The sequence below is a fragment of the Tachyglossus aculeatus genome, chromosome 4 (genome assembly GCF_015852505.1).
Source record: "Tachyglossus aculeatus isolate mTacAcu1 chromosome 4, mTacAcu1.pri, whole genome shotgun sequence".
NCBI classification, from domain to species: domain Eukaryota; kingdom Metazoa; phylum Chordata; class Mammalia; order Monotremata; family Tachyglossidae; genus Tachyglossus; species Tachyglossus aculeatus.
The window spans coordinates 114,504,816-114,527,717 of NC_052069.1; the positions used below are offsets into that span (position 1 = coordinate 114,504,816).

Sequence of the window (22,902 nt, forward strand, 5' to 3'; positions counted from 1 at the left end):
AACCTCTTCTCCTCCATGACTGGGAGGACAGAGAAGCAGCGCGACTCAGTGGAAAGAGCATAGGCTTTGGAGTCAGAAGTCATGGGTTCAAATCCTGGCTCTTCCAATTGACAGTTGTGTGACTTTGGGCAAGTCACTTAACTTCTCTGGGCCTCAGTTACCTCATCTGTAAAATGGGGATTAAGACTGTGAGCCCTCCGTGGGACAACCTGATCACTTTGAAACCTCCCCAGCTCTTAGAACAGTGCGTTGCACATAGTAAGCACTTAATAAATGCCATCATTATTACTATTATTATTATTATTACTGGGGGACAGAGGAGGGAGACTCTTCTTTTCCCCCTTCAAAGTGTCCCGAGCAGAAAGCTCAACACTCTGGGCAGCGGGTCAGGGGTACCTGAGCACCCCCTGCCCACTGAAAAGCACTGAATGAGTCTCCCTGGCTGGTTGTGCTTTCTCTACCAAAAGCAAGATGGGGAACAGGGCAGCTCAGGAGTCAGGAGCCAGACTCCAAAAGCCCCCTTTTCCATTTGAGCGACCATCTTGAGGGTACTGAGTGATCTTGAAACCGACCCTGTCACTTCAGCCTTCCAACCCTCCAGTGTCCTTCTTCAGAAGCTGTTCTGCGGTGCTTCGGTTGGGGGGGCGGGGGAAATAAAATCTCCCTTCATCTAGCTACCAAGGAGAAAATGGCCCCGTTCTCCTAACTGCTCTTTCCCTGTCAAGTACGTCCACTTAGGGTGACATATCCACTCTGGAAATAACAGAGGGGCGATTTGCCTACTGTGAAAACCACCCGGGGACGACATGGCTACAAGGTGAATAACATGTTATTTTCACAGGTGTTCTGTCAGGCGATTCCATAATCCGGGCTTCAGATCCTTTATCGCTTTGAGTTATGAGGCGAGTTAGGAGCCTTTGATGACATGGGCCGGTCCAGTGCCACCTCTCCATTCTAGGGCCGCCCGGGGCCGCACCGGGCCCTGCCTGGGCTGGAAAGATCCCCATCTCTTAACGTGACTAGTGTCTGCCCCCTCTTTCCCCATGAGGAGCAAATCCGAACTGGGTTCACGTTGAAGAATCCTGGCTTTCTCCCAGAAGGAAGACAGGATGGAAAAATATGGTGAAGTGGCTTTCGTTTTGTTTTAAAACTAATTTTCCAGGAGCCTGTAGAGTTTAATGAATGTCCACTTGGCACACAGGAAGTTCAGAATAACAAAGTGACACATCCCCTTTCCACAAGGTGTTAGACTAAGGGGGAGGAAAACTTAAATATTTACAACTAGAGAGGTCAAAAATCAATAGAGCAGACATAAATGCTTCAGTGCTAAAGAGAGAGTAAATACCTTCTAAGTGTTACTGCTGGGTAATAAATGCCAAGTGCAGCGTCACCAGGGCTCAGATTCTATGACTAAGAGCTGATGGCTCGCAGCAGTTCATGAACAGTCACCATCTAACTGATCTAGGAGGTTTGATAAGAACCCCCGATATCCCCACAGAGCCCTTCTCCATCAAGGCTTTGGAGTGGGAAGGAGCTGGAAGCTTGTCCTTTGACTGTAAGCTTGCTGTGAGCAGGGAATGTGTCTACCAACTCTGTTGTGCTTAGTACAGTGCTCTGCATACAATAAATACTCAATATATACAACTGATTGGTCCGAAGTGAGGGGTTTCACTCTCTGAGAAATCCTCAGGACTACAGAGTGACCTAGTGGATAAAGCACAGGCCTGGGCCAGAGGATCTGGTTTCTAATCTTGGCTCTCCCACCTGTCTGCTGTAGGACCCTGGGCAAGTCACTTAAATTCTCTGTGCCTCTGTTCCCTCAACTGCAATACCTGTTCTCCCTCCGATTTGACTGTGAACCCCATGTGAGACAGGGACTGATTATACTGTACCCCAGCACTTAGCACAATACTTGGCATCTGGTAAATGCCTACCAAACGTTATTATTATTACATATTGAGAGATTCAAATGGTCACTTTGGTTTTGAAGTAGAGACCAGGATGAAGGTGTTCCTTCTCAAAGGGTCTAGGGACCTGGGCAGTGGGGAACCTCATCCAATCCCCCAGCCATTTTACTGTTTTCATTCACTCATTCAATCCTATTTATTGAGCGCTTGTTGTTTGCAAAGCACCGTACTAAGCGCTTGGGAGAGTACAATATAGCAATAAACAGACATGTTTCCTGCCCATAACAAACTCACAGTCTAAAGGGAGCTCACCCTATTGCTACCGGTTTTCCTTAGGGGCAGCCCAGTTTTCCATCCTGGTGGATGAATTTCAGTCCAGCCAAAATCACGCCTTTGTTAAACGAATCAGTGTTGGGAATGAATGACTTCTGGGTGTGCATTGAGCCATTAAGAAATTACCAACAGTGAATTCGTGGAGAAAATGTTCCCAGGTATTATAATCATCATCATTGTTATATTTGTTAAGGGCTCACATGTACATGTGCTCATCAGTATGGTACCTGAGTATATGTTTGAATCTTGGGTCTATGTGTTACATGTGGGTGGGGGACACGTGTATTTGCATGTGCAGATGTGGGCATGCAGGTGACTTTTAGACTTAAGGGCACAGTTATAAATTAGTTTGGATTTGCATGCACGCACGAACAAATACATGTGGGCTCTACCTGACTTGTCCTGGGATCTCCCACACTTACAGGGGTATACATGTATATGGGCATAAATGTGTGAATTGAGCATGTTATTTGAACTCCTGGGCAAATGTCAATATTCTGAACTCAACAAACTGGTCAGAAAAATCAAGACTGACTAGTAGGTAATTAGGAAATCCAGCCAGGGAGGCCAAAAAGTATTAGGATAAGACAAACTAAAGCAGAGGAATGACCAAGCCACAGGTCACATACCCAAGAAAAAGTAGAGAAAAACTGGGCACAGTAAAAACTCTTTGGTGAACTAAGTCAGCACTGCGGAGGCCAGTGAATGCACACATAAAGGTAAATGGGTAGCAGTGTGGCCTAATGGAAAGCACTCTGGCCTAAGAATCAGAGGATCCACCCTGGGTTAGAATCCGGGATCTGACACTTATCTGCTTTGTGACCTCGGGCAAGTCACTTAACTTCTCTGTACCTCAGTTATCTCCTCTGTAAAATGGGGATTAATTCCTTCGCCTTCCTACTTAGAATGTGAGCCCCCTGTGGGTCCGGGACTGTGTCCAATCTGATGATCTTGTACCCACCCCAGTGCTCAGTACAGTGTTTAGCACAAAGTAAGTGCTTAACAAGTACCATAAAAAAAATTCCAGGTGCACATGTGTGTGTGACCATGGGAATGTTTGTATGATTAGGGATCTATTTTCTAATATGTGCAAAGGTATACAGTGCTTTGCACATAGTAAGTGCTTAATAAATGTCATCATTATTATTATGTGTGGGCTTATACTTTCACTAAATAGCTGTGGGTAATTGTATTGGTGTACATATCTGTGCACATGTATAGTCACACGCATTCTAATGGACTTATTCACACGTGACTAGAGTATGTGCAAATAATAATAGTAATAATAATAATGATGGCATTTGTTAAGCGCTTACTATGTGCAAAGCAGTGTTCTAAGCGATTGGGGGGATACAAGGTGATCAGGTTGTCCCACGTGGGGCTCACAGTCTTCACCCCCATTTTACAGATGAGGTAACTGAGGCTCAGAGAAGTTCAGTGACTTGCCCAAGGTCACACCACAGACATGTGGCGGTGTGTGATTCTAGAGCTGGGGGTGTCCCCATGCACTCCTACGCAGGTGTCTACTGTTGTGACTCTATGGATCTCTGTGTGTGCATGTGGTGTGTGAAATCCCCATTTTCCCTGGCGACTCCAGAAGCCCCATCTGCTCCTGGGCCAGCAGCCCTGCAGATGGACCCGTCCCACTGCCCTCTCCCCCTTCACCACCCAGCCCCCCACCAACCCCCACACAGGCGGTTTGAGCCAGGAGATGACATGCCCCCATCTCAGATTTCCCCCCAAGTCCCTGCTCTCCCAACCTCTCTCACCGCTTAAGAGCTGCTTGGGGGGATCTTTATGAAGATTCCACAGGGAGGGTGCTTTCTCAGCTCTCTGGGCCTCTATCTGGCTGTGGGGAATACTTCTGGGCTCTGTGTGTGTGACTCTGTGTATCAGACCATCAAAGGGCTGCAAATGTGACTGTGGGGGAGGGACCGCACCTCCAAATGGAATCAGGGAAGATTCAATTTGGGGTAGGGGAGGTAGGGAGGTAGGGTATCTCCAGTGGCTGCCTGTCAACCTACGAATCAAGCAAAAACCCCTCACTCTTGGCTTCAAGGCTGTCCATCACCTCACCCCCTCCTACTTCACCTCCGTACTCTCCTTCTCCAGCCCAGCCCGCACCCCCAGCTCCTCTGCCGCTAACCTCCTCAGTGGGCCTCGTTCTCGCCTGTGTTGACCCCTGGCTCACATCCTTCCCCTGGCCTGGAATGCCCTCCCCTCCACAGATCCGCCAAGCTCGCTCTCTTCCTCCCTTCAAAGCCCTACTGAGAGCTCACCTCCTCCAGGAGGCCTTCCCAGACTGAGCCCCCTTTTCCCTCTCCTCCTCCCCATCCCCCACCACCCTACCTCCTTCCCCTCCCCACAGCACTTGTATATATATTTGTACAGATTTATTACTCTTCTTATTTTACTTGTACATCTTTACTATTCTATTTCTTTTGTTAATGATGTGCATATAGCTTTAATTCTATTTGTTCTGGCAATTTTGACACGTGTCCACATGTTTGGTTTTGTTGTCTGTCTCCCCCTTCTAGACGGTGAGCCCATTGTTGGGTAGGGACCTTCTCTATATGTTGCCGACTTGTACTTCCCAAGCGCTTAGTACAGTGCTCTGCACACAGTAAGCGCTCAATGAATATGATTGAATGAATGAATGAATGACTAGGGAGGGCAGGACACACCTGTATCTTCCAACCCACGCCTGCCTGCAGACCTCTTCACTCAGAGCTCTCTCTCCAGCCTCAGCATCTCACCAGAAGCCGCCCCCCACCAGCTATTTTTAAATGGTATTTGCTAGCGTTTACTATGTAACAGACACTGTACTAAGCTCTAGGGTGGACTCACTCTAATAAAGTTGGACACAGTCATGTCCCATATAGGGCTCACAGTCTTAATCCTTTTGCACGGAAAAGCCTCCTTGATTCCTACACCCCCTGCCTCTTCTCTTTGAAATCACAGCTCAATGCCCGCCACCTCCAGGAAGTCACCCTAGCTTAACTGCATCCATTCTCAAACCCTCAGCACAATTCATGACCCACCTCTTCATTCCTGCCTCTAAAGTGCCCATTTCTGCTAACAATCCATCTGTCTGACAACCCCCTTAGTCCTTGAGCTCCTTGCAGGCAGAAAAAACTTGTCTATTCCCTAAACAGCGTCTCAGGGCTGGGCCCCCACTGGGAGCCCAGTAAATGAGGGTGGGCTTTTGACTGGGAAGGTTCTGCATCCCTTGATCTGTGCTTCTAAGTCTGATCTGACACCCACAGATCCTGGGAGCGGCCAAGCTAAACTCAGTGCTCAGGAAGAGCAGCTGAATTTCCTCCGGAACAGCTCATTCCTCCCCGAAACTGAAACATCTTTTCTGCACAGTTAATAATAATAACTATGTTACCTCATCTGTAAAATGGGGATGAAGACTGTGAGCCCCCCGTGGGACAACCTGTTCACCGTGTAACTTCCCCAGTGCTTAAAACAGTGCTTTGCACATAGTAGGCACTTAATAAATGCCATCATTATTATTATTATTATTACTATGTGCCAGGCACTGTACTAAGCAAGGGGGTAAATACAAGGTAGCTGGGTTGGACACAATCCCTGTCCCACATGGGGCTTGCAGTCAAACCCCATTTTACAGATGAGGTAATTGAGGCACAGAGAAGTGAGGCGACTTGCCCAAGGTCACACAGCAGACAGGTGGCGGAGTCGGAATTAGAACTCAGGTCCTCTGACTCTCAGGCCCATGTTCTATCCACTAGCTATGCTGCTTCTACTATTACTAATAATAGTATTTGTTAAGCATCTACTAAATGACAAACACTGTTCTAAGCACTGGGAGAGATACAATACAGCCAGGTCAGACACAGTCCATGTCCCACATGGGGCACTCAAAGTTTATCTAACTCCCCACCTCCACCTTAAAAATGCTTTTAGGACAGAATTCTCTGGCTAACTACTCAGGAAAAGAAGAAACACTAAACAGCCTACCAGAAGTGTATAGCTAACTCTGCCTGCAAGGTATATGGGGCTCTGAATTATCCAGATAATAATCCTGGCTCTGTCCCTTGTCTGCTGTGTGACCTCTGGGAAGTCACTTAACTTTTCTGTGCCTCAGTTTCCTCCTCTGGAAAATGGGGACCCAATACCTGCCTCCCTCATACTGTGAGCTCCAGGTGAGAAAGGGACTGTGTTTTACCCCAACACTTAGAAAAGTGCTTGACACCTAGTAACCACTTAAATACCATCATTTATCATTATTATTACACTTGTTACAGTAAGCATGTGTAGATCTGGCCTATGGGCTGGTATAACAGCCCACCCTCTCGCCCCTGGGATGGGGTGAAAAAGGGGAGTTTTGACTAGCCTGAGACGCTATATCTCTGGTCCTCTAAACTGTAATCTTACTGTGGGGAGGGAACGTGTCTGCTAATTCTGTTGTACTGTACTCTCCCAACCACTTGGTACAGTGCTCTGCACACGGTAAGCGCTCAATAAATACCACTGACTGATTGAGCAACTGATTAGTGCTGTTGGTTCACACCTCCAACAGCATCAGGTGCTTCTCTCTGAAATATCTCTCTCTCCTTCAGAAAGGGCGGCGGACAGTCAAACGACCATTTTTACTGAGTGCTTACTGTGTGCAGGGCACTAAGAGCGCAAAAGAGTTAGCAGACATGTTCTCTGGCCACAATGAGCTTGGAGTCTAAAGTTGGGAAGCTCACAATCTAGAGGTCCGCTCTGCAGCCACCTCTTTTGGACACAGTGTTCTCTCTTCCTCCCTGCTGGGGGATGAGGAGGTTGAGATGGGAGGAAGGTGGTTTCCTCGGCTCTGGGCTGCAGCCTGTGATCCCTTTGTTTAAGCCAAACAGTGTTGGAAAGCTGGGAGCCTAACTGGCATCAGAGCCCCTGGGTTCATTTCCTTCCCCAGCTGGTTCCCTGGTCCTAACGGGAGGTGGATGGGAATCCTGTGTGCAGGGGTGGGGGAATCTCAATTCCTAGCCCAGACTCAGTGAGTTACTCCTTCAGCTAGGCTGGCTTCTGCCATCCCCGGTGAGCCCACGTATCCTGCAGGAAGGTTTCCCAGAGAAAACTGCAGATTTCCAGCCCTGGCTTCTTCCCCCAGGGCAGTTCCACCCTGCTCCCCTCTGTCTTTGAAGCTCAGGGTCAAACCCGATGACCCGGGGGTCACGACTTCTAGATCTCCTTGGAATCACTGAGCAGCTCCGGCCTTGGGGAGGCTGGGGAGAAAAGCTGGGTCCTGCATGGGCCATCTCTCCCAATGACCCACGGCCTATGGGAGCAAACACCTGGAGAGACTTCCTCTCCTCACCATCTCTGAGAAGAAGCATGGCAAAGTGGAGTCAGGTGGTCATGGGTTCTAATCCCAACGCTGCCACTCATCTGCTGTGTGACCTTAGGCAAGTCACTTCACATCTCTGTGTCTCACTTACCTTATCTGTCAAATGGGGATTGAGACAGCAAGCCCCATGTGGGACAAACGCTATTTGCTTGTATCCATCCCAGTGCTTAATAGTGCCTGGCACATTGTAAGCACTTAACAAATACCATAATTATTCTGATTATCATTATTGTCTCTGGGACAGGATGCTTTAGGTTTTGAGGAATGACTTCTTGTAACTGGGGTTACAGTGATGTACTGTCTCATCCATGGAGAGCTCAGTTCCCCATGGACAGTGAGTTCACCTCCAGGACTGCCTAGAGTCTATCAACTGGGGCCCAGGGGTTTCTGTTCCAATTGGCCCATTTTACACCAACCCCAAAGACAAAGATGCAACAGAAAAGTCAGATGAAGTGACAAAGATGACTCTCCAGCCCAAATATGTCCCGTTCTGTCTCTGAGCAACAGAGCAAACAACCTCTAGCCTGCTTTCTAGCCACTTACCAGTGGCTCCTTCCTGGCCCAAAATGTCCACGGGTCTCTGTACCTGAAACTCCTCCTCTTCCTCAGAATTTTGCAACACAGAAGAAAAACGGCTCTCCCACCCCATCGTGAGGGGAATGGCCACTTGGGTCCAATTCATTCCTCTCTCTGGGTCCAAACTCCCAGAAATGAATCTTCTATGGATAAAACAAAAATTTGCTTGACGAACGACAATTTACTGTTTTTCCTGGACCCAAGAAGAATCCATAAATACTGAGAGCACCCAGAGAAAAAAAGACCAACAGTGCCCTTCCAGGGCCCGGAGAGAAGAGGGCATGAGGGCCCTTTGGTGCCCAGACCTTCTTGCTTGTGCCCAGGGAGCAAGAGCGAAATGAAAGGGGAAAAAGGGCAGCCTGGGACTGGGGAAACGGAATCCCCCCCAGGGGCTTGCTGGCTGTGGAAAATTGTAATGACCTTTTTACTCTGGGTGCAGCGCGAAACCCAATCAAAGCTACAGCCGAGGAGCAAAACAATTCAACTGGTGTGTTCCCACCAGATGGTGGGATCGCTCCCGCATTCTGTGCCGCTTCCGCAACCTGTCTGGTGACAACATTAAGTGGCAACCTAATGGTCTCTGCCTGCCTCTAGTGAGGAATAAAAGAATCAAACCGTCTTAGGGATGAAAGGGCCCTCCAGAGACTCCATCCAGCCATGCTGCAGGTGGGACAGGGAAGAGAAAACTTGCAATGTAGGCTTCCAGGGCCCTCTGGTGGAAAACGGGAAGCATTCACTCTTCCTCCAAACTAGTTCGGAGAATTGAAATCAGCTTGGCTGAAAAAATCAATCAGTCAATCGTATTGCACGCTTACTGTGTGCAGAGCACTGTACTAAGCACTTGAGAGAGTACCATATAACACTAACGGATACATTCACTGCCCACAACGGGTTTACAATCAACCAATCCTACTTACTGAGCACTTACTGTGTGCAGAACTGTACTAAGTGCTAGGCAAAGTAAAATAAAATAGGGTCAACGGGCACTTCCCTGCCTAACATGAGAGAAGTAGCGTGGCTCAGTGGAAAGAGCCCAGGCTTTGGAGTCAGAGGTCATGGGTTCAAATCACAGCTCCACCACTTGTCAGCTGTGTGACAACTTCACTTAACTTCTCTGGGCCTCAGTTCCCAAATCTGTAAAATGGGGATTAAGACTGTGAGCCCCCCCGTGAGACAACCTGATCACCTTGTATCCTCCCCAGCACTTAGAAAAGTGCTTTGCACATAGTAAGCGCTTAATAAATGCCATCATTATTATTATGTCTATAGGGGGAGCTTACAGTCCCATAGAATCACACTAAAAATTGGAGCTGGGTCTGACCACATCAGCCAAATACTGGCTCGTCTGGTCATTTGAACTTATAATTGCCCAAGTGAACCCCAGGCTCAATTATGTAGCTCTTATAGCCTTAACATTAAGGGTAATAATCTAAAACATACTTGCGAGGTGTGACTAGACACTCTTGATAAATATCCAGTGCCAAAAGCCATAAAAACACAAGCAAAGCCACAAAAAGTCACATCCAACCCAAAGCCTGACCCCAACAGCTTCAGATACTTAGGGGAACCATTGTGTCCCCCAAGACATCCACCATCTTGGTTAGGAATGGACCAAACAGCAACCTTCTCTTCCCCCACTACAGCCCTTCATTTTCTCTGTAGCAGCACATGATGGCCCTCTTGTTCCTGAATCTAAATAAACCCGCTGATAAGCTGCAGTCACAACTTCCTCCAGTCACATATGTCTTAGGCTTCCACGCTGCTTGCTGAAGAAATCCAGTCCTTTATAAAAACTTGAATCTACCACCTTCAATGGGTGCCTTACAGTTCTATCAATCACTCATATTTATTGAGCACTTACTGTGTGCAGAGCACTGTACTAAGTATGTGGGAGAGTACAATATAACAGAGTTGGTAGACACATTCCCTGCTCACAAGGAGCTTATAGTCTAGAGGGAAGTTCTTGCAGTTCTGCTTTTGTAAGACTTAATGAGTTCCCATTGTCCACACCCTTCATGATTTTAATCTTGGCCTTTCCAGGCTGAAGGGCCTAACCTTTTAATGATAATAATTGAATTTTTTAAATGTTTAATTTGCCAAGAGCTGCACTAAGCACTGTGGGGCAGGTACAAAATGATTAGGTTGGATACAATTCCTGTCCCAAATGGGCTCACAATCGAAATGGGAGGGAGATTGGCTGTGTGAACCCCATTTTACAGATGAAGAAAATGATGCCCAGAGAAGTTGCCCAAATGACCTGCTCAAGGACACAGAGCAGGCAAGTGGCAGAATCGGGATTCCGGACTTCTGGGCTGGGCTCTTTCCTTTATCTATTCGGTCATGGAAGCTGCTGCACCTTCTGATTATCTTGATCACTCTTCTCTGTGCCTTCTCTTCAAGGCAGCTCTAATACTAATAATACTAATAATAATTAGGGTATTTGTTAAGCACTTACTCTGTGCCCAGCACTGTTCTAAGTACTGGGGTGGATACAAGCAAATTGGGTTGGACACAGTCCCTGTCACACCTGGGGCTCACAGCCTCACTCCCCGTTTCACAGATGAGGTAAATGATGCACAGAGAAGTGAAGTAACTTGCCCAAGGTCACACAACTGACAATGGAGGAGCCGGAATTAGAACCCATGACCTTCTGACTCCTGGGCCTGTGCTCTAGCCACTATACCATGCTGCTTCTTGGATGTCCCGCCAACACCTCAAACTTAACATATTCAAAATAGAACTCTATATCATTCGTTCATTCAATCGTACTTATTGAGTGCTTACTGTGTGCAGAGCACTGTACTAAGCGCTTCCCACCCAAATCTCCTTATCACCTTCCCTAGCACAGAAAACACCACCCCCATCCTCCGTCTCACAAGCCCGTAACTTTGGCATTATCCTTGACTTATCTCTCTCATTCAACCCATACTTTCAACCTCTCATGAAATCCTGTCAGTTCTACCTTCACAACATCTCTAGAATCAGCCCTTTCCTTTCCATCTGCTACGGCGCACTCATCATTTTCCATCTGGATTACTGCATCAGCCTTCTCACTGACTGCCTCCTGTCTCTCCCCACTCCAGTCTACTTCACTCTGCTGCCCTGATCATTTTTCTAAAAAAAAAAAAGTCAGTCCACATCTCTCCTCAAAAACCATCAATGATTGCCTATCCACTTCCACATCAAACAGAAACTCCTTATCATAGGCTTTACGGTAATCATTCAGCTCTCTTCGTCCTATATTACATCACTCATCTATTACAACCCAATCCTCACGCTACACTCATCCAATATCAACCTGCTCACTGTACCTCGATCTCATCTATCTCACCGCCGACGTTTTGCCCATGTCTTCCCTTGTCCTAAAACTTTCTCTCTCTCTCCCTGTCCGACAGTCCACCACTCTCCCCATCTTCAAAGCCATCCTCGAGTCGCATCTCTAAGTGGCCTTCCCTAAGTCCTCATTTCCCTTGCCTTCCCTTGGCATTGACTATGCTCTTGTTTATCCACCCCTTCCGCACTGTGATACTCATTCCAACCCCACAGCACTTATTTATTCTTATGCTTTACTATTTCCTGTGACTGTAATTTATTTTAAAGTCTGTCTCCCCCTAAAGACTGTAAGGTCTTGGTTGCTCTTCTCTGTGCCTTCTCCCAGGCCTATTTTGTCCTTCTTAAGATTCAATCGTATTTATCGGGCACTTACCGTGTGCACAGCACTGTACTAAGTGCTTGGGAAGTACAAGTTGGCAACATATAGATGGTCCCTACGTCCCTAAGATACAGCAACCCTGACTCACTTTTATCAACTTTATTATATTGTACTTTCCCCAGTGCTTAGTACGTTGCCCAGAACACAGTATAAGTGTTCAATAAAAACCACTGACTGACTGGTGTTTTTTGCCTTTTGTATTATTATGAATAATAATGATGATAATGGTATTTGTTAAGTGCTTACTATGTGCCAGTCACAGTACTAAGCGCTGGGGTGGATGTAAGCAAATAGGTTTGGACACAGTCCCTGCCCTACATGGGACTCACAGTCTTATTCCCCATTTTACAAATGAGTTAACAGAGGAACAGAGAAGTGAAGTGACTTGCCCAAAATCACACAGCAGACAAGTGGAGGAGTCAGGATTAGAACCCGGGGCCTTCTGACTCCCAGGTATCCGCTTTATTCACTAGGACCTGCTGCTCTCTCTTCTAACAAATTAAACATGAAGAGATCTTCATTTCATTCATTTAATCGTACTTATTGAGCACTTACTGTGTGCAGAGCACTGTACTAAGCGCTGTTCCACAGATCAGAGCCCTTCACTGGCCCAACCAAATCTTTCACTAATAATAACAATGATGGCATTTATTAAGCACTTACCTATGTGCCAAGCACTGTTCTAAGCACTGGGGAGGTTACAAGGTGATCAGGTTGTCCCACGGGGGGCTCACAGTCGTCATCCCCATTTTACAGATGAGGTAACTGAGGCACAGAGAAGTTAAGTGACTTGCTCAAAGTCACCCAGCTGACAACTGGCGGAGACCACACTACAGAAAGTTCCCAGATAAAACAAGAAATGGAGTCAGCATTATCTTTGGCTCTCTCTGGGGCAGTGACTGCCCCAAGGCAAGTTATTCAACAGCAAGGTGACGCGGAATTGGCGGGCAGCCCCCGGCCCTCCGCGGCCCAGCCCTCTTCTTGTCCCAGAAGTTCGCCCCTGCCCTCACCTTGCCGGTGGCTCCATGGGACACGTATTTGGCCCCCTCCCTCTTGGCGATTTCCACCTGCTTGCGGGCGATGCAGGGTCTGGCCAGCGAGGTCCCCAGCAGGTATCGGTCCTCATACAAGGCGCTTGACTGGACCGCAGGCCAGATGAATTCTTCCACGAACTCCTTGCTGACATCTTCGATGAAAACCTGAGTGGGGAGAAGGCCAAGGGCGTGAGCCACCTCCATGCAGGGACGGTGGGGTGGGGGGAGCCAGGATGGGAGCAGCCCTGGAACAGTTTCCCAGGGCTTCAATTCAATCTAGCATCTGAAGCATCCTCAGAGGCTTGTCCCCCTCCTCAGTCAGGGACCCTGGCTGGTGGTCTCCTCTCCTGCCACCTCAGAATGGCAGAGAAGGGGTCATCATCATCATCATCATCATCAATCGTATTTATTGAGCGCTTACTGTGTGCAGAGCACTGTACTAAGCGCTTGGGAAGTACAAATTGGCAACATATAGAGACAGTCCCTACCCAACAGTGGGCTCACAGTCTAAAAGCGGGAGACAGAGAACAAAACCAAACATACTAACAAAATAAAATAAATGGAATAGATATGTACAAGTAAAATAAATAAATAGAGTAATAAATATGTACAACCATATATACATATATACAGGTGCTGTGGGGAAGGGAAGGAGGTAAGATGGGGGGGATGGAGAGGGGGACGAGGGGGAGAGGAAGGAAGGGGCTCAGTTTGGGAAGGCCTCCTGGAGGAGGTGAGCTCTCAGTAGGGTCACATGCCTTCCCCATTACCCTCCAGTAGGGAAGGCCTCTCCTGCCAACCCAGGTAGGATGTGGGAAGAGAGACCAGAAGTGGTGAGAGAGAAGAGGAGGAAGAGAAGGGAGGAGGGTGTGTTTGAATTATTGCTGCACTTTCCAGCTCACTCAGCACTCTCTCATACAACAGTCCCACTTCCAACTGTGGCCTTCCTCCCCCCTAGGGATTGTGATCTTGCGCACTCCCTCTCTCTCTCTCTCTCTTTACCTTCTTGGCTCCAAGTTTCAGAGCTTTCTTCCTGGCTTCTTCAAAGTCCTCTTTCTGTCCAATGTTGGCCTGAGGGCAAAAAAAAAAAAACAAAACCCACCAGCTCAGACATGGGAGATGTGAAAGGAAGAAGGAATCTGACTTTAAAAGAGAAGATTGGCCCTCCCGCCAACCCCAATGCCCCAGACCAAAGACCAGCAGTGCACAGGGGTGAGGGGAGAAGGGAGCCCACTGTCCCAAGCTCTAGGCCGGAGGAGTAGGGGCAGAGATTCCCCAGTGGGCTACGGAATAAGCTTTATGATGTTAGTGTTCGAGGGACATCAGCCTCCGACAATGTAATAACAATAATAATGATATTTGTTAAGCGCTTTCTATATATCAAGCACTGTTCTAAGCACTGGGGTAGATACAAGGTAATCACATTGGGCAGAATCCCTGTCCCATATGGATGGGGCTCACAGTCTTAATGCCCATTTTACAGATGAGGTAACTGAGGCCCAGAGAAGTCAAATGCCTTCTCCAAGGTCACATAACGGACAAGTGGCAGAGCCAGGATTAGAACCCAAGTCCTTCTGACTACCAGGGCTGTGTTCTATTCACTAGACTATGATGCTTCCCCATATCCACGAGCCCTGCATGGCAGTGGCCCTGGAAAAAACAGAAATGCAAACAATGAGTCATTTCTTCCAGCTGGAAAGTGGACCCCCATCCCTTGCCCTGGGTGAGGGACTATTTCCGAAGGGGAGATGTGCAAATGGATTTTCATTCTGAAAGCGTTCAAGTTCTGGTGGTCCTGAATACTGGAAAGGAAATGCTCCCTTCCCATCTCCATCCTTGCTCCCTGAGCCATTTCACAGGACTTTCCTCCTCCCGCAAAGCTCCAGGCCCCCCAAGGTCACCCACCTGAGAGCCTCTGAGGGACAGGGGGCAGTGGGGGCCTCAGAAATTTATCTTTCCTCTCCATAGCTGTCAGTGGGAGAGAGGGTGCTTAACTGATGCCACCAGGAGATGGTGGATACTTCATCCTTGGGTCGCTTGCTGGCCAGGGCTGGTGCAAGTCAGGCCCAGCTCTCATTTGCCCCCAGGGAAATCCAGCACCAGAAGGAGCCCAGTGGCGGGAGATATTAGTGAGTGGTGGTAGAGGTCCCCTACCTCGCTCTCTCCTTAGGGATCTGGTCTCTCCCACTGCCACCCTCTGCTTCCTCCTCAGTTATCCCTCATTAGGGATCCGAGAGCCCACATTCTACAGGCCCACAGGACATGCTAGTGATCCCCAGGGTCCAGGGTTCTGGCCCAGTGCAGCCAAGTGGGACCAGACAACCCCTAGTAATGGCAGGCGCCTTTCTCTGAGAGACAGTAGAAAGCACGTCCTGCCCTCCTGTCTGGGTCAGGTCCAGTCCCAGACATGGCTCAGCTCCTCCTCTCCAGAAGCTGAGAAACAGCAGCCCTGCCACCTCCTCCTGCTGCCCACAGCTCCCCAAAGTCAGAGACATCCATGTTGTCCCAGGAGAGCGGAGCCGGAACCCTAGGCTCTCGTTTTGACAGCGGAGCTGATGAGGGCCGCCGGGGTCACTGGGTTCGCAGACTCCAGAGAGGCAGCGCCAGCCAGCCATGACGGAGGTGGCGAGGTGGCACCCGGAGATGAAAACGGTGCCCACAGCCCTCCCGTGCCTCTATCTCTTGTGCAAGGGAGCTCAGACAGAAGCTGCCTCAATCACCACCCTCCCTGACTGGGCCTCTGAGACCCGGCTGCCACCACCATTCACATATGGCTGGGCACCCCACATCCCGGGAGAGAGAGGAGGAGAGGGCGGATATGGCCATTCTCACCCCTCATTAAAATATGCACCACCACAGCACATTGCTATCTGCTTTTCATTCACCCCTCCCAACCTCTTTTGTGTTCCCCTGACTTGTTCCTTTTACTGTGGCCTACTGGCTAGAGCACAGGCCTGGGAATCAGAAGGACCTGGGTTCTAATTCCGGCTCGCCCACTTGTCTGCTGGGTGACCCTGGGCAACTCACTTAACTTCTCTGTACTTCAGTTCCCTCATCTGTAAAATGGGGATTAAGACTATAAACCCTATGTGGGACAAGGACTGTGTCCAAACCAGTTACCTTGTATATACCCATGCGCTTAGAATAGCGCGTGGCACATAGTAAGTGCTTGACAAACACAATTATTATTACCAGAGAAGCAGCGTGGCTCAGTGGAAAGAGCCTGGGCTTTGGAGTCAGAGGTCATGGGTTCAAATCTCTGTTCCACCAATTATCAGCTGTGTGACTTTGGGCAAGTCACTTCACTTCTCTGTGCCTCAGTTACCTCATCTGTAAAATGGGGATTAAGACTGTGAGCCCCCCATGGGACAACCTGATCACCTTGTAACCTCCCCAGTGCTTAGAACAGTGCTTTGCACCTAGTAAGCATTTAATAAATGCCATCATTATTATTATTATTGTTATTACCAGTTTAATGGTTGGAAAAAACTGAGGCACTTTGAAGAGAAAGGGGACAAACCAAAGTTTAAGTCCCAGCCTTGGTTCACTCCAACGACCTTCAGAAAGCCTCAAAAGGAGACCCCCACAGCTCAAGTCTTGTGCCCCCATTTTATTTCCCCAAGCACTTAGTAGGCTGCCCTACACTGGGCAGGTGCTCAGTAAATACCATCACTGCTGCTAAAATGGGGAGATGTTCCCCACCCCAAGCACCGCCTCCAGCCTAAAAGCGAGAGGCAGCGCACGAGTGTTTTCCTCACCAGGTACGCGATGATGTCATAGCCTTGCTCCTTCAGCCATACCAGGATGCAGGAGGTGTCCAGCCCACCGCTGTACGCCAGAACCACTGTACCTTTGCCTGGCATCTTGCCTAGAAACCAAGAGAAATTGGTTACAGCACAGTCTGCACAGTAGGCCCAGTTCTCCTTTACCAACGCATGTTGCCATCCCCTGGTGCCCAGACCTCTGAGATGCCCAGAAGAAGCAAGCAGCTGGAAACGGGACCCAGGCATTCGGAGATTCTGTCAGCCATGAAGCTAGATGGCCCTCCCACCCGCCCTGCCCCTCCTTTCCCACCTCCTTCTGTGCGCTCATTTTCCTGTGCCAGGAGACAAGACTGGCTCCTCCAACTCCCTCCCTGAAACCAGAAGGGGCTTCATTTCCAGATGGCAGCAAGAATGCTACTCCTGGGGCAAAGTCCATCACATTCAAAGCCAGCCAAGAATGGCTGAGTGGCCTCTTCTCCTTTCTTCAGCCCCCACACCTGCCTTCTGACAGCAGTCAATGGTATTTATTGAGCACTTACTTTGTGCTGAGCACTGGACTAATCTCTTGGGAGAGAACAACTGCAAAGCGTCGGTAGCCCTAAAGGTCCCTTGGATGCTTTCACCTCCTCCCCACCCCCAGAGCCTGTGAATCAACAGGAAATTCTCTCAATGTCCCTCAGGTTAACAGGGGTGGTTACGGTGGGCGGGTCACAGCAGGAAAAGGTCTGGCCTTCTTTCTCTGCCCTTCCTCCAAAATGGACACCTTATAAACCCTGGTGACTGATAATTATGATGGTATTTGTTAAGCGCTTACTATGTGCCAGGTACTGTTCTGAACGCTGGATGTACCCCCAACGAGAAAAAACATCAGATTTTCTAAGAAAACATGATAATTTCAATAAAAAGTGTTGCCATCCAGCAACTGAGGAGTATGTACGGTCTCAGTTACATTGAGCAGCAATAGAAATGGGCTCCATATTCAGGATGCTGTAAATCAAGGACAAGATTCATTCAATTCAATCGTATTTACTGAGCGCTTACTGTGTGTAGAGCACTGTACTAAGCGCTGAGAACTAAACCCCTATGAACTCTACGATGCCAAGCAGAGGCAGGGTTGCCCTGACCTCCTAGATGCTGATACCGCTGCTGGGGGGTGTCCAAAGGACACCAAAATCCACTTCTCTACAACCCAAGCAGGGAACATCACTGTAGCTGTTTCAGTCTTTTTCTCCTAGCTCCTATAGCTCCTAGAAGGGGCCGTAGGGCAGCAAGGTGTAGTAAATAGCACAGGCTTGGAAGTCAGAAGGTCATGGGTTCTAATCCCAGCTCTACCACTTATTATCTGCTGTGTGACTGTGGACAAGTCACTTCTCTCTGTCCCTCAGTTACCTCATCTGTAAAACGGGGATTGAGACTGTGAGCCCCACGTGGGACAGGGATTGTGTCCAACAAGATTTGAGCTGCGGAGGGTCTCCATTTGGGGCTTTCTGAAGGTAGATGGAGTGAGCTAGGGCTGGGATTTAACCTGCTTGTATCCACCCCAGTGTTTAGTACAGTGCCTGGCAAACAGTAAGGGCTCAACTAATACAATTATTATCATCAATATTATTAGCACCACAAGGATCTCCTTCCCCCTGAGGGTGGCTGTTGATGGGTTCTAAGATCATAGCCTACTAAGGCCTTCCCCGACTAGGACCTCAATTTCCTCTCCTCCCATTTAATAATAATTAGTAATTATGGCAAGGAAACCAACTCAACCAGCCTTACTCCATTTTGCATTAACCTACCTTGTTTTTCCTAAATCATAGTTCAGTCACACCCTTCCCCTATCATCAATTTCAACCCTACCTTCCCCTGACGTCAATTTCGGCTACCCTCTGTCACCAGTTACAGAAACTGGAGCGATATTTGATTGGATTCTGTTGCCCAGCATGGACTATTCACTAGCTACCTCTTCCACCTTTCACTGTCCACCTCTGTCCTCACCTATACAGATCTGCATTAAATACTGCAATCAAAAAATCCCTGTGCTGGTTTACTGCAACTTGATTTTTTTTTTCCCCCGTTGGACTTGATAATGGCATTTGTTAAGTGCTAACTATGTGCTGAACACTGTACAAGCAAATCGGGTTGGACAAAGTCCCTGTCATTCATTCATTCATTCCTATTAAGCGCTTACTATGTGCACAGCTCTGTACTACGCACTTGGAAAGTACAATTTGGCAACAAATAGAGGCAATCCCCACCCAATGGACTCACAGTCTAGAAGGGGGGAGACAGACAACAAAACAAAGCAAGTGGACAGGCACCAATAGCATCGATATAAATAAATAGAATTATAGGTACATGAGACTCACAGTCTTCACCCCCATTTTAAAGATGAGGTGACAAAGGCAGAGATAAGTGACTTGTCCAAGGTCACAAAGCAGACAAATGGCGGCGCTGGGATTAGAACCCTTGACCGGACAATAAGGCCCATGCTCTATCCTCTACCCCATGCTGCGCCATTTCCTTGAGAAGCAGTGTGAATCAATGGAAAGAGCCTGGGCTTGGGAGTCCGAGGTCATGGGTTCAAATCCCAGCTCCGCCGCTTGTCGACTATGTGACTTTGGGCCAGTCACATTTACTTTTCTGTGCCTCAGTTCCTTCATCTGTAAAATGGGGATTAAGACTGTGAGCCCCACATGGGACAACCTGATCACCTTGTGTTCTCCCTGGCGCTTAGAACAGTGCTTTCCACATAGTAAGCGCTTAACAAGTGCCATCATTATTATTATTCCTTTTGCATTGCTCCTGCACTTGGATGTTGCACCCTTTGTTCACTCCTTCCACAGCCCCACAGCACTCATATACATAATCCATAATTTACTTATTCGTATCAATGCCTGTCTACCACTCTAGATTGTAAGGTCATTGTGGGCAGGGAACTTGCCTACCAGCTCAGTTATATTGGACTCTCCCAGGTGCTTAGTACAGTACTTTGTACACAGTAAACACTCAGTGAGTTTCTAGACTGTGAGCTCACTGTTGGGTAGGGACAGTCTCTATATGTTGCCAACTTGTACTTCCCAAGCGCTTAGTACAGTGCTCTGCACACAGTAAGCGCTCAATAAATATGATTGAATGAATGAATGAAAGTACCACTAGCAATAAACAATGAGGGGACTCAATTCTTTACTGCAGGTATTTTTCGGGGACAGGGATCATGTCTACCAACTCTAGTGCATTGTACTCTCCCAAGTGCTTAGTACAGTGTTCTGTACACAGTAAGCACTCAAGAAGTACCACTGATTGAGTGGGGGCAGAAAGAGAAAAATCCCTGAGAAGAAGGGTTAAGAGGAGGATCTCCAGCAGAGAGGCCAATGGCTCAGCAAGACACCAGAAGGGCATGGGGGCAAAGTGGGATATGAAAACCACGGGACTACAGCTCCTCCAGAGCTCCAGGGCAGAGGAGCAAGACACTGATTTTAAAGCCCAGAGTCTAAGGGGAAAGGGCAGGAACATTACCCTGAGGGAGAGCAGAGATATAACTGCTGTTGGTGACACAAGAGGAAGAGGAGACAGAGACGATGCTTGATGGCCTTAAACAGGACATTTATGGTTCTGTGGCCAAGATCAGGGCTGCGAAATCTGCCCCGAGCGGGGAGGACTCTAGACTGTAAACTCACTGTGGGCAGGGAATATATTACATTGCAATAATAATATTAATTACGGTATTTGTCAAGTGCTTAATATGTGCCAGGCACTGACTAAGCGCTGGGGTGGATACAAGCCCATCGGGTTGGTCACAGTCCCTGTTCCGCCTGAGGCTCACAGTCTTAATCCCCAATTTACAGGTGAGGTAACTGAGGCCCAGAGAAGTGAAACGACTTACCCAAGGCCACACAGCAGATGAGTGGCAGAGCTGGGATTAGAATCAATGACCTTCTGATTCCCAGGCCTGCAGCACTGTATTTTCCCAAGCACAGTGCTCTGCATACAGTGAGTGTGCAATAAATACCTGTCTAACTTGTTTTGTTGTCTGTCTCCCCCTTCTAGACTGTGAGCCCGCTGTTGGGTAGGGACTGTATCTGTTGCCGAATTGTACTCTCCAAGCGCTTAGTACAGTGCTCTGCACACAGTAAGTGCTCAATAAATACAATTGAACTGAATGAGGGGCAGGCCCCTTCCTGCCCAGGGAAGCACCGGGACCTTCCTCCCTCCCCTACCTTCTCCTCCCTCCACCCCACTATCGGCTCCTGCTGAGGCTGCCGCGTGTTTCACGGACTCGGTGGACTTTACGGTCTAATAGGAAAGGACACTGGGAAATCTTCCAAGAATGGCAGAAACGCACAGCCCTGTGACAGGGTCTGGAGCGAGACTCGGCCAGCTTTCGCCTCCAGAAATGAATGGCTGGATCCTGCCCCGATCGGAGTCAGGAGGGCCTCAGCCTCCCGCACCCCTACTCTAATCCAGTTTCTAGGGAGACACGGCTGCACTGAAGCAGTGTGGCTCAATGGGAAGAGCCCGAGTTTAGGAGTCAGAGGTCATGGGTTCTAATCCCAGCTCCGCCACTTGTCAAGTGTGTGGTTTTGGGCAAGTCACTGAAAAATAATAAGAATAATAATAATAATAATGGAATTTATTAAACGCTTACTATGTGCAAAGCGCTTTTCTAAGCGCTGGGGAGGTTACAAGGTGATCAGGTTGTCCCAAGGAGGGCTCACAGTCTGAATCCCCATTTTACAGATGAGGTCCCTGAGGCCCAGAGAAGTTAAGTGACTTGCCCGAAGTCACACAGCTGACAATTGGCGGAGCCGGAATTTGAACCCATGACCTCCGACTCCAAAGCCCGTGCTCTTTCCACGGAACCACGCTGCTTGCCTCAGTTACCTCATCTGCAAAATGGGGATTAAGACTGTGAGCCCCACGTGGGGCAACCTGGTGACCTTGTATCCCCCCCCAATGCTTAGAACAGCGCTTGGCACATAGTAAGCGCTTAACAAATACCATCATTATTATTATCAAGGAGACAGCAGTAGGGGGTGGGTAGGTGAGCACCCCTGGCTTTGACCAGACGGTCAGTCGTTGGCTGGCTTGGTTAGCCTCTTTGGAAACCAATTTCCTGGCCTCAGGCCTCCAAACTTCAGGAGTGCCCCTTTCTCCTGGCAGGCAAGCAGCACGGCTTAGGCAGAAAGAGGTTGGGGGGTTCTAATCCTGGCTCTGCCACTTGTCGGCTGTGTGACTTTGAGCAAGTCTTTTCACTTCTCTGTGCCTCAGTTACCTCATCTGTGCAACGGGGATTAAGACTGTGAGCCCCACATGGGGCAACTTGATTACCCTGTATCTACCCTAGAGCTTAGAACAGTACTTGGCACATAGTAAAGCGCTTAACTAATACCATCATTATTAGTATTATTACTTGAATACTTCACTGCCAGGGGGATACAGATGCATATGTGTAACAGAGATAGAGACACCTTGGGTAAGTCACTTCACTTCTCTGTGCCTCAGTTATCTCATCTATAAAATGGGGATTGAGACTGTGAGCCCCATGTGGGACAGGAACTATGTCCAACCCAATTTGTCTGAATTCACCCCAGCAGTTAGTACAGTGCCTGTCACATAGTAAGTGCTTAACAAATACCACAATTATTGCTGTGTGTCTGGGAGTCTCTGTGCCTCAGTTATCTCATCTATAAAATGGGGATTGAGACTGTGAGCCCCATGTGGGACAGGAACTAGTAAGTGCTTAACAAATACCACAATTATTGCTGTGTGTCTGGGAGTCTCTGTGCCTCAGTTATCTCATCTATAAAATGGGGATTGAGACTGTGAGCCCCATGTGGGACAGGAACTAGTAAGTGCTTAACAAATACCACAATTATTGCTGTGTAGCTGAGAGTCTCTGTGCCTCAGTTATCTCATCTATAAAATGGGGATTGAGACTGTGAGCCCCATGTGGGACAGGAACTAGTAAGTGCTTAACAAATACCACAATTATTGCTGTGTGTCTGGGAGTCTCTGTGCCTCAGTTATCTCATCTATAAAATGGGGATTGAGACTGTGAGCCCCATGTGGGACAGGAACTAGTAAGTGCTTAACAAATACCACAATTATTGCTGTGTATCTGAGAGTCTCTGTGCCTCAGTTATCTCATCTATAAAATGGGGATTGAGACTGTGAGCCCCATGTGGGACAGGAACTATGTCCCACCCAATTTGTCTGAATTCATCCCAGC

At 48.3% G+C, this 22,902-nt stretch overlaps 1 protein-coding gene across 1 annotated transcript in view; it reads right to left on the minus strand.

Annotated features, from left to right (window-relative positions):
* ASS1 (argininosuccinate synthase 1) overlaps positions 1 to 22,902 on the minus strand; it is a 99,059-nt gene that overhangs the window by 62,621 nt on the left and 13,536 nt on the right. Inside the window, exons 3-5 of the mRNA XM_038745109.1 lie at positions 16,677 to 16,786; positions 13,921 to 13,989; positions 12,895 to 13,083 (exon numbers count right to left, since the gene is read on the minus strand). Of these exons, the coding sequence (XP_038601037.1) occupies positions 12,895 to 13,083; positions 13,921 to 13,989; positions 16,677 to 16,781 (363 nt within the window). The 5' untranslated portion in view covers positions 16,782 to 16,786. The remainder of the gene's footprint in view (positions 1 to 12,894; positions 13,084 to 13,920; positions 13,990 to 16,676; positions 16,787 to 22,902) is intronic.